We start from the raw sequence: 11431 nt of genomic DNA, 5'->3' as shown, positions 1-11431 counted from the left end.
ACTGCTCTTTCAGTTTTTGCTCTGCTTCTTGGATATTCCTGTGGAGGCCTGGACCTCTCTATCTTATTCAAACATGTGCTCTTCCTGTCAGAAGGTGTCTGTCAAGGGCATGCTTTTCTCGCTGCATTTTAGCAACTCTCCTAAAGTTCTGCAGTGTTTATCTTACACAGCTGAAAGTCTCCTCCTGTTTCATGAGCTCTGCATTGGAATGCAGTGGAAGGGACTCAGGGCCTGTGGCCACCCAGATTAGAGATTTTTGTAATAAGGTCCCTATATGGTTTTGTTAGAGACTTCAACTCTTTCTCTCTCATCTCTGTTCCTTGTTTGGGAGGCTGGTGGGAGGAGAAGAGCTGAAGGGGCTATATAACCCTGGTGCTTTTGGATACACAGTGCACCATCCCAGAGCTGCTATCCCCAGCCAAGCACTGTCAGGGTAAGTGGCACTGAACCAAAACTGTGATTTATGTTTGTCAGGATGACTTTAAGTAATGTCAAATAGAAACTATTCAGAAAGATGTACTGCTGTGCTGCAGTTTGCTTATACATTACTTACTAGAATTGAATTGGTAAAATGCTTTTAATGTCTATGCTAAGTTGTATTTATTTTATAGCACTTTTGAAATGGAAATGGATCTGATGATTTTGCCGATTCCAGCAACACTCCAACAGTAATATAAAGACACAGACTGTGTAATGGCACAGCTGGAATTTAAGTGAACCCGTGTGTCCCTGGGAAGTTACTTTTGGACAGAACAGGGTTACTGAATGGGTGAATTTGCACACTATGTAGTGATTTCTCAGCAGCTTTGCTTCAGTGCTCTTAAATCAGCTTAAATTGACATGAGCGTTTTGGAATGTGACTGTAAGAAGAGCTGGAAGATACAAAATAGCAGTATCTAATTTGATGCGAAGAGGATGTATTTGTTGCTGTCTCAATATTTATGAAACTGTGTTCTGCAAAATGCCAAACATTTTATTAAAGATCATGCTATACACAGCATTCCTTGTGAGGCTGGAGTTGTTCTCCTGATAGCATGCTATGGAGGCTGGGGAAGTGATTGGTTGTCTCTCAGTGTAAAGCAGGTAGAAGTAAGAGGCTGAATACTGTATTAATTTCTGGGGAGAATGTTTTCCTCTATTCTGCAATGCTGAGTGACTTTTGCTGCTGGAGGATGTTACTACTGCATGTCATGGCAGTCCTGAGCTGTAACGCACTCCTTGGAAGCAGAGTGTCCTGCTTGAATGATTCAGTTTTGATTTTTCAGCTTTTTGTGCTGTATTACTAAATATGGTTTTCATTAGAGTCCACCAAGCTCAGAAATGTAGTCTTTCCTGCTCCCTCCTCCCCCCTCCCCCAAGTGATTTTTGGCATTGCATTCTCTGCATTGGTTTGAGCAAACCCCCTGACCTCGAACTCTGTTCCAAAAACAGACGGTTGGAAAGCATATTTCCTAATTAGGAAATGGTTTGTCTAAACCAGTCTGTTCATTCATGTTAGATAACAATTGTACTCCATTGACTAAATGCTTAAATATAAGGAGCCTGTTTTCCCAAGAGTTTAATAAATGCAAAAATTGCAACCTACTTTCCTTTTCTTGTAATAATGACAAAATATCTGGAGTACATCAAGGTGGGATTTCCTTCTCCATGCCTTCTCCTGGGAGCTACTACATCCATGCAGAACTGCAGCCTGCAGAAGCAGCCTCACAGCCGTGTCTCGTGGCTGTGAAGGCTCTGCAGTGAAGAGTTTGGGGGAGGCTGTCCCTGCTTGTCCATCTGTGGAGGCTGAATGTTGCCTCATGCTCCCATGCTCATCAGCCATGGCTCTCACTGACCCCACTGCTGCTTCATCTTGCACTTCCAGCATTCCCATGGCAGAAGGTTTGAGCGACTGCGCGTAGTGCTTGCTGGGCTGCTGGATGACAACTGTCTCCTTTAGCTGTTAACACATTGCAATTTGTTGAACTCTGCATGGAAGCCCGGGCTCCCAGCTAGTCAAGTGATCTAACACTCTATAAATTGTGGGCAAATAGTTCTTCTCGAGTGCTGGTATTCAGGGCTTGTTTCCATAATTGATTTTAATACAAACCTTCAAAACATTTTTATTACCCTTGTTATCTTCCTGTTGCCTGAGGAGAAAAACAATTTCTGCTTTAGTGAAGCAGGGAGCCAGCATAAATTACTCTGTCATTCTACAAATGCAGCTTATTAGCTGGTTTGAAATGATGATGAAGCACATACTGTGGACAGTTTTAAAACACATGCTGTCCTTGATTGCATTTTAAAGTCAGGATATCATCTTTCTACATGCACAAGTCTTGTCAGGATGATAGAGGCAGGGGACATCATGCAAAGGGATCTTTGTTTTTGCAGCTGTCAGTCCAGCGGTCTTCTTTATCTCCCACCTACTCCCCAGCAGTGGATTTCCGTGACTGAATTTAGATAAACATTTGCTGTCTCAAAGCTGTAATGATCTGTCTGCCCATGCAGCAGGACTGGAATAGTTCTATGGAATACCTTGAACTATGTCTGATGCATAGAGCCCTCCTGCATATCAGTTCCTTTTATACCACATTCTCTGTCTTACAGAGTGGTTCTAGTACCTCACTTTGTTTTTTTCAATTATTCTTTTCTTGCTGTTTTCATAGGCTGTTTTCTGCTTGGAGTGCCTGAGGACATTGACATAGAAGATGTGTGAAGAGGAGGACAGCACTGCCCTTGTTTGTGACAATGGGTCAGGGCTCTGTAAAGCCGGCTTCGCCGGGGATGATGCTCCAAGAGCAGTTTTCCCTTCCATCGTGGGTCGTCCCAGGCACCAGGTGATGAAGTGCTTTAGTTGTTCCATACTGAACTTGGAGACGTGCCCCATCCCCAACTCTCCATCCCAGATCTATCTTTTCCTGCATCTGAAGCTAACTGAGCCCTGGATGATCTGTGTAATGTGGTATTTATAGGCAAAATGTGTCCAGCAGTGCACTCATCTGAGTCAAAGCAGATCTTTAGCCTTGTGAGAGGAATCCTCAGTTTTTTTCATTTCTTTTATGCTCTCTTCTCCCTGTACTTTGCATCACCCAGAGAACTTGGTGACTACAGCCAGTTTAAAAGCAAACAATCCCAGAGAAGTATCTGGAATTTTTGACTGCCCTAAAACTGACAACAGATGATGTGCCGGGAACTAAGGGGAGAAGAAGTTGTCAGTCTGCTTCCTGTCAACTTTACTTCTTTTAACTGTGTCACAGACAGACACCTCTCTGGGGTTTCTAGGGCTGACTTTTTTTTTTTTTTTTTTTTAGCTTCAAGTTTTACATTTGAGCATATGATACATTCCCATCAATTTTAATAGTTTGCAAAGTGTATTTATTAGCTGAGTTGTTAAATACAAGGTTGCTAAGCCATATCAACATTAGTGAGATCTAGAGCAGCTTAGCTAGTCCATAACAAACTAAGCTGGCTGCTGGGTTTTAAAATCCACCTTATTTCTTCTGTGTTACCTAAGGGCATGTTGAAATGAGAAGAGAGAGACTAGCTGTAAGATGTGGCACTTTATGCACCCAGCTAATAAGTTTTCAAGCCATTGAAGGCAAGTGAAATACTGGTCTTTTAGTATAGCCTCTAGCTCTAACTGAAGTGTTTGAACATTACCACAATAAAAAAAAAATAAATATTTAAGTGTCATCTTCTGTAGACAGGATTAACTATATTAATTGCTCAAAAATAAATCACACAATCACAGTAGAAAAATATGATATGACTTGTTAGAGAAGACAAGGTTTGGAGCAAAAGTTCTGGTAAGAGTGCTAGGTAGTCAAAGCATCCTACAGTATACTGCTTTTTTAACAGTATTTCTAACTTAAAGCATAGAGACTACTGTACATCCAGAATAGTTTCCAACTTCTGACTCACAGACTTGGAAAATCTGAATTGTGTATCGCTGCACTGTAGCCCTTAGATGGCACAATGTCCCCTTTCTGCTTTCTTTCAGCAGACAGGTCTTCCCTAAGTAACAAAGAACATCAAAACAATCCTATCATTCTACTTCATCTCAATGACTTTGACATTGTACTTCTTGTGTGTGTGTGCAATTTAACATCATACAAAGAATTGTACTTGTGTGCTGTTTACTTTAATTGTAGTGGAAAAATGAACTCGAGGATTAAATTGGCTAAACATTTCATTTTGAAAATTAAAGAACAATGAATTCTCCAATCATTAGTATTTATAAAGTGTTTTGTAATTAGTATCACTGGCGATTGAATTTATCTCAGCTAATGTAACTACTTTGTGACACCTCTCTTTGAGAGACTAACTTTATTTGTGTTATTTTTTAGGGTGTGATGGTTGGTATGGGTCAAAAAGATAGCTATGTAGGTGATGAGGCCCAAAGCAAGAGAGGAATTCTGACCTTGAAATACCCCATAGAACATGGCATCATTACCAACTGGGATGACATGGAGAAGGTACATCATTATTAAAATAATGTGCATCATTGGTAGACAATCACTTGAACTGAATGTTTAACACATTCCTTGGTAAACGTTAGATGAAAGTGTCATGCTGTCAGGTGAATAAGAAGCATGTTAGCTGAAAGCTGGAATTAAGCCTGTGCATCTCTCTCTCCTATTGTAAGATTATATTTATTTTCATTAATTTGTGTGCCCTTTGAAGAAATCGTTTATCATTAGCAGTGATATTTCTAATCTGAGGATTGAGTGTTTCCTTTTCCAGTTACCTTGGTTATTTCTACAAAGGCAGTAAGAACAATTGCATGTGAAACATTACTCACCGGTCTCAAAAGTGCTATAAGCAGAGTGCTGGAGCATTAAACCTGTCTGAAAGTCATTCTGAGCTGCTAGTTGATGGTATTTTTCTCCTTTGCCTTCTGCCATTGTCCTCAGATCTGGCATCACTCCTTCTATAATGAGCTCCGTGTTGCACCTGAGGAGCACCCAACTCTGCTGACTGAAGCACCACTGAATCCCAAAGCTAATAGAGAGAAAATGACCCAGGTAATCTCACCCTGCAGCTACGGAATAATTCCAAGTTTGTGAATTGAGCAGGATGTGAACATCATCATTTCAGTTAGCCATGATAACTTGACTGCTCTGTAGTGTGCATCTCTTAAGGGAAGATAGAAAGTGCACATGACTATGTGCCAGATTTCTATGTTACTACATTTACTTGAAAGTCTGTGTATCAGTTTTGGATGTGAGAACTCCAGTCTGTCCATGTATTGTCATTTTCATCATCTTTTTGTGTGTGTTTCCAGGCCAACTACAAAATGATTTTAAATGTATCTGTATTACTACATCGTAGATGTAGATCTGATACAGAGGGGTCTTAAAGGACAATATGTTTGATTTAAATGTATTTTCCTTCCTTGTTACTACCATCACTAAATACGAAAATCTTATATTTTCCCTTTCCTTTGTTGTAATGATACAACTAAGCTCAAATCCCTACTGATAAGCTAATTATGTTAATTGCATTTCAGATTATGTTTGAGACTTTCAACGTGCCAGCCATGTATGTAGCTATTCAAGCTGTTCTGTCCCTATATGCTTCTGGACGTACCACAGGTAGGCCTCTGGGGGTGGCACTGGTGTTCAAAGCAGTTGTTTGTGAGCACCTGAGCACGAATTGTGTGTTATCTTCTCAAAGGGATTGTGCTTGACTCTGGGGATGGTGTCACCCACAACGTGCCCATTTATGAAGGCTATGCTTTGCCACACGCCATCATGCGTCTGGACCTGGCTGGCCGTGACCTGACAGACTACCTCATGAAGATCCTGACAGAACGTGGCTACTCCTTTGTTACCACTGGTAAGGATGCACTGCTAGACGAGGAGGGGAGTTGTTTAATGTTTCTAGCTGCCTTAGGAGGAGTAGCAGTGGTTCTGCAGTTGTTTTATTAACAAGAAAGAATCCAACAGGGGAAAAGTACTTTCTCTGCAGGACTGGCAGAGAGTATCTGTGTAAAAATGGAGAGGATGTTGGAGAATGAAAGTGTGGCTGAGTGCCATTCTAAGAACTGAATCTTCTCAACAGCGGAGCGTGAAATTGTCCGTGATATCAAGGAGAAACTGTGTTATGTGGCCCTGGACTTTGAAAATGAGATGGCCACTGCTGCCTCTTCTTCCTCTCTGGAAAAAAGCTATGAGCTTCCTGATGGCCAGGTCATCACCATCGGAAATGAACGCTTCCGCTGCCCAGAGACTCTCTTCCAGCCATCTTTCATCGGTAGGTTGAATGACTGTTATGCTTTTGTATAAACATTGGGTCTATATTTTCTTCAGATTTTATCCCACTGCAGGCTCCTTTAGACGTATACTCAAGTATGTCCTAGTGCCCATTATTAAATAATCTTTCAGAACAGTACTATTAATACACTGGGAGGAACAGTACGTCAAACAGTAAAGCAAAATGCTTTCCAAAAATAAACTCTGAGTGTTTATTTCTGACTTTGACCCCACACCGTTTTGTATATTACATATTGCTTACTATGAAAATTTTGGCTGCAGAAACACTTTTCTAAATAGTGTGAGGGTTATAGTCTGAATGTGTTGCAGGGGGGGGGGTTAAACAAACTAACAAACAAACAAAAAACATTACTTTTATTCTACTGAAAGACTGCCCCAAAATCTGAATCCAGAGTCCATCACAATTGCAGAATAAACCAATGGTCATGGAGGCAAGCTTGCAGCAAGGTCATGTAAAAATCTAGTTTGATAGAATGTCAGTTCAGAAATAGATTAAGTAGCTGCATACTTAGAGGTATTGGGACATATTTTGACTGTTTGATCTCTGAACTGTTTCAGTTTAAGAAGGGGGAAAAAAAAAAAAGAGGAGAAAAAAAAAAGTAAGAAAAAGAAAACAAACGATTCCAGGATGATTCCAGGACCATATAAGGAATTCTTAGGACATATGAGATTGTCTGCAAAAACCTACTGGAAACTGTACTACTCCATACCCCTGGATTTTCTTTTTAATGAGGAGTTGAGTATATACATGGGTGTGGGGAAGGAGGGCTGTACCTGAAGGAGCTCCTAAGTAAATAATTCAAACAGCTGCAGAATGACTTTCCATGTTTTTGCAACCTTGAAGACTATTGTCTTGCAAAGACAAACTGCAGCTCACATTGTCTGTTCAGAGTTAACAATTTTAAGTCTCTGTATGGAGTTGCTTCCTCAGTGCTCTGCTGTCATTTCCGTAGGCATGGAGTCTGCTGGCATTCATGAAACCACTTACAACAGCATCATGAAGTGCGACATAGACATCAGAAAGGATCTTTATGCCAACAATGTACTTTCTGGGGGCACTACAATGTACCCAGGCATTGCAGACAGGATGCAAAAAGAAATAACTGCTCTAGCTCCCAGCACCATGAAGATCAAGGTACAGTGCAATTGTTTGTAAACTATTTGAGGGGATATGTAAAAAATCCTCAAAAATCTAACAAAAAATAGCAACTCTTTACAAAGTGCTTTGTACATATTTTCAATCAAGTCCATATGTTCTACTAGATTCCTAGTAACTGGATGAGTTACATGAGTCACCCTGGCTGCTAAAAGAAGAGAGGAGCCTTCTCTCCTCTCGCTTCCTTTCTCATGCTGTGTTCTGCAAACTGACCTAACAAGGCCAAAGAGGAATAGCATGGAATCAACAATGTACATTTTTGTAGAGCTGCAGCTTCTTCAGCAATTTTTGGCTAATGGAATTAGGTGTAGAAAATGCTGCTTCTGTCCTTGGCTTACAAGTTAAGAAAAAGATTATAACGTTATTCATCCTTCTGCTACTTCAGCTCTCCTCTTCCTTGCTTTGCAAGCATTTTGTCAGCTGCACTAATAGGAACGTTCCATCAGTCATTCGTTCTTCCAAGCCCCCCTGAGCTACCATTATACATTTGTCTCATGCTATGAGACTGATTGCCTCCCCTTTTGTCTTTTGTGGATATGACTGCACACACACGTTGCTGTGTTGGGCAGACTGATTCAACCAGAGGAATTGAGGGTATAGGCTCAGGCAACAACTTTGTAACTTTATGGCTTGCTGCAATGGCTAACTGCAAGGCAAGGGCAGACGCTAGTGCATATGCACAGTGTTTTCACTATTCTAAAGTATCACTGCTGTAATAGTTCTGTATAACAAATTCATAGCTTAACATTGCATTTAATGGTTTTATTTCTTAAACAGATCATTGCTCCTCCTGAACGTAAGTACTCCGTCTGGATTGGAGGCTCTATTCTTGCCTCCCTCTCTACCTTCCAGCAGATGTGGATCAGCAAACAGGAATATGATGAAGCTGGCCCATCCATTGTTCACCGCAAATGCTTTTAAATCACTTTATCCCTGTGTGTCTTTTTAGCATATTACTGTGAATGTATTCAGGAAAATACATTCTTAAAACTTCATTCCATAAATCTTTCATCGTAATGGCTGGTTGATTGGATACAGTGTATTTTTTTTTGGAATAAATTTTAAATACGCAAATGAAATCGCTGCTCCTATTTTAGAGATGCAGTTGTGGAGTTGCCTTTACAGCTGGTGCGAAGCTCCATCTCGTGGCGTAAATTTGTTACTGCGCTGCGGGCTTGGAAGTGGCACCTGTTGGCCAATGGTATCAACGCCAGAGAACGCTCAGCTGCCAGCCTGCACGGTGCCAGCGTTCAGCCTCGGTATGCATTTCATTGTGCGAGTCATGGTGTTCCTAAAGTTCTGGGCAGCACCAGAGGGGCACAGCGTCTGCTTGATACCAAGAGGAGCACGTGCACTCTGCTTTGCATCTGCTCTATCCAGAAATGTTATTTGACCACATCACTTCTCAGTTCACAGCTACCATGCTGGAAAAGGCACTTCTTATACTCTGTGGTCCAGTAGTGTACGATGCTTGCTATATCTTTTCCATGGTTGTTTTTTTTTGTTTTATTTTTAATAGAAACTAAGCCTCTCCTTCTGGGAGCATATCTAAATTCTGATACTAGCTTGAAAACGTGACTTTGCTATTATATGTCCTCAAAATGAGTGTAGCTTGTGTTGTTGTGATTTTCAGCAAAGTCTAAAGGGTAATTAAGCTGGCTTAATACAATTGCTCTTCAGAAGTTTGTTTTTTTTTTGAAGGGGAGTATGTAATGTAATCAGAACAGATAAAATGTTTTTAGACAATGTCCTTTTTCTGTGACTTTTCTGATTCCACTTATTGTCTTAAATACATTGAAACTGATTTTAAGAAAAGTATACGCATAAGCATTGAAGCCAATACTGCTGTCTTAGAAGTACATATATATATATATATATATATATATATACATATATATAAATATGTTTATGACCAAAGAATTAATTGAGACAGATCTGAAGAAGGTCAGTTCTAAGGATCTTGCTGCAATCCGTATTCATTAGAGTTCAGGATGAAGGATGCTATTTATTTTTGTTACTTATTTTCCTGCCTTAAACTCAACTATTTATCTCACCTACCTGTTACTCCTTACCTTTCAACCTGTAAGCTTTTTGCAGCAGCACCTGTTATTTACCATGGCTGCATAATTGCTGGGTTTCAGATTTTGTCTATTTTCAGACTCAGTGCATATTCTGAACTCTTTTGTACTAACCTTATTATTTAAAGTCTAGGTCATCTAGGTTTCTTGGGACAGACACTAAATAAACTCTTGTAAGAGCAAATACCTTCGTATGGTTCTTCCTTCTAACTCTAGGTAGATCTTTTTGCCTAACTCTAGCCACATCCAGGAAATCACTGTCAGGATAAGAGCTTGATTTAACATAGGAGTTTCATCTAGAGAGTTGCTGGAAAAAAAACACAGTTATCCAAAAGACTGATTCTTCTCTACTATTCCAGGATGCAATGATGGTCAGCACTCAGGTGAAGGATTTAATTATGTTTTCTGTTAATGACTTAGCATAAACTTGAGTTATGCAAGGATGAAAGAAAATCCCTGAATTGATGTGTTTGCCTCTACATTGCTACGTATAATGTAAATTCAAAGAAGCTATGAATAGATCTACGTAGCTGGAAGTCATCAAAAGCCAACCACTGTTAAAAATATCTGTGATTCTCAGTTAATAAGAACAAACTACAAAGGGAGCATTATTTATTTCAACTTCGTTACTGTTGCTTGAAGTTCATTTTATTGTTGTTTTTAGTGAGATGATACATCTACGGTTTCAGGGGTAATGCCACTGAATTCCATCTTGACAGGGCAACAAAGTAACTCCAAAACAGGCAAAAGCAATAAATACCAAACCATTCAATCTAAAATGTATAAATATAAAAGTTGTTTCTGAAAATGTAAGAAAAACAGGAAGCCATTTTTCTCTTTTGGCCACTTTTATAACAACATTGTGACTGTCCATCTGTATCACCTCAGATCCAGCACAATTATCTTTATGTCCTTCCCAACCACATGGGTGCATGGCTGTGAAAGAAAATACATTATTCAGAAATCATTTTCAGTAAATTAATAGTCTATTTCAGACTATTTCTTCCTGAGCCTGCTTAATAGTTTGCCTATATATTCAGCCTTAAGTCTGCCTATCACTGCGCCTGTTCACAGACAAACCTTGTCTTCACAGCTGTAGACTGCTGTATAAAGCAAGGACTGTAATATAGAAAAAGAAATAAATTTCTGTAGAGGATATTGCTTCATGTTTGGTTGTGACACAGGGCGTAGTACAGTGTGATCCTTTACATATCCCAGCAGTGGATACCTGAAATGGAGGAGGAAGGAGATGTGTGCTATGTTACAATGTGTGCACGGAGGACAGTGGCAAGGGAAGCTTAAACACTGCTCACATCCTGCAGAAGCTTCAGATGTGTCTGCCCATCCATTTTCTGTGTGTTTTTTAAAGCATTTAGGACTGTGTCTTTAGACACAGCCATGACTAAATAAGAGCATATGTTGGATCTGTGGAGAAGAGATTTTGTTGTAAATCAGACAGACACACATAAGCATTGTTCCAGTCAGATTTCAGGAAGCTTCCTGTATTAGCACCTCTGATATTTTTCCTCCAGGAAAAGAATGTTGTGCTCTTACTGTTCTTGTTGGAAGATTAATGTGTTTTGGGAATTGTATTTGACAGGATGTCTTGTGTTCAACATAGTAGCAATGTGTCTAATGTTTATGAGTTTGAGTACCTGGTAACTTCATTCATGAACTAGGTCAATAAAGGACCACTGAAAAGAGTTTATCTGGAACAAAAGATTTAAGATTTTGTTTCAGACTTGGATTACCTTCTCAATCCCCCTAGAGTCAGTGATAAAGGAATAAAACAAAATACAGAACCCAAATTCTCTTACTTTTTGAGTAGTACTGATACTATGGGAGTCCTACCACAAAGAAGTAAGGTTTAAAATCTTTTAGTTATTTATTTTTGAGCCAGAGATATGAACTATTTTGTATTTGAAATGAGCCCTCTTTAA

At 39.7% G+C, this 11431-nt stretch overlaps 2 protein-coding genes across 2 annotated transcripts in view; one reads left to right on the top strand and one right to left on the bottom strand.

Moving 5' to 3' along the window:
• Positions 1 to 313: 313 nt before the first annotated feature.
• On the top strand, positions 314 to 9675 carry ACTA2 (actin alpha 2, smooth muscle). The gene is made up of 9 exons (XM_019617643.3): positions 314 to 433; positions 2649 to 2819; positions 4329 to 4457; positions 4896 to 5006; positions 5492 to 5576; positions 5659 to 5820; positions 6046 to 6237; positions 7211 to 7392; positions 8191 to 9675. The coding sequence occupies exons 2-9, from the start codon at positions 2691 to 2693 to the stop codon at positions 8332 to 8334; spliced, it is 1134 nt and encodes a 377-aa protein (XP_019473188.1). The 5' UTR covers positions 314 to 433; positions 2649 to 2690; the 3' UTR covers positions 8335 to 9675.
• STAMBPL1 (STAM binding protein like 1) overlaps positions 9097 to 11431 on the bottom strand; it is a 21122-nt gene continuing 18787 nt past the window's right edge. Inside the window, exon 11 of the mRNA XM_085229759.1 lies at positions 9097 to 10427. Coding sequence (XP_085085885.1) covers positions 10371 to 10427 — 57 coding nt within the window. The 3' untranslated portion in view covers positions 9097 to 10370. The remainder of the gene's footprint in view (positions 10428 to 11431) is intronic.

Source organism: Meleagris gallopavo, chromosome 8, assembly GCF_905368555.1.
Source record: "Meleagris gallopavo chromosome 8, MGAL_WU_HG_1.1, whole genome shotgun sequence".
Taxonomy (NCBI): Eukaryota; Metazoa; Chordata; class Aves; order Galliformes; family Phasianidae; genus Meleagris; species Meleagris gallopavo.
This window is presented reverse-complemented; position numbering and strand designations above follow the sequence as displayed.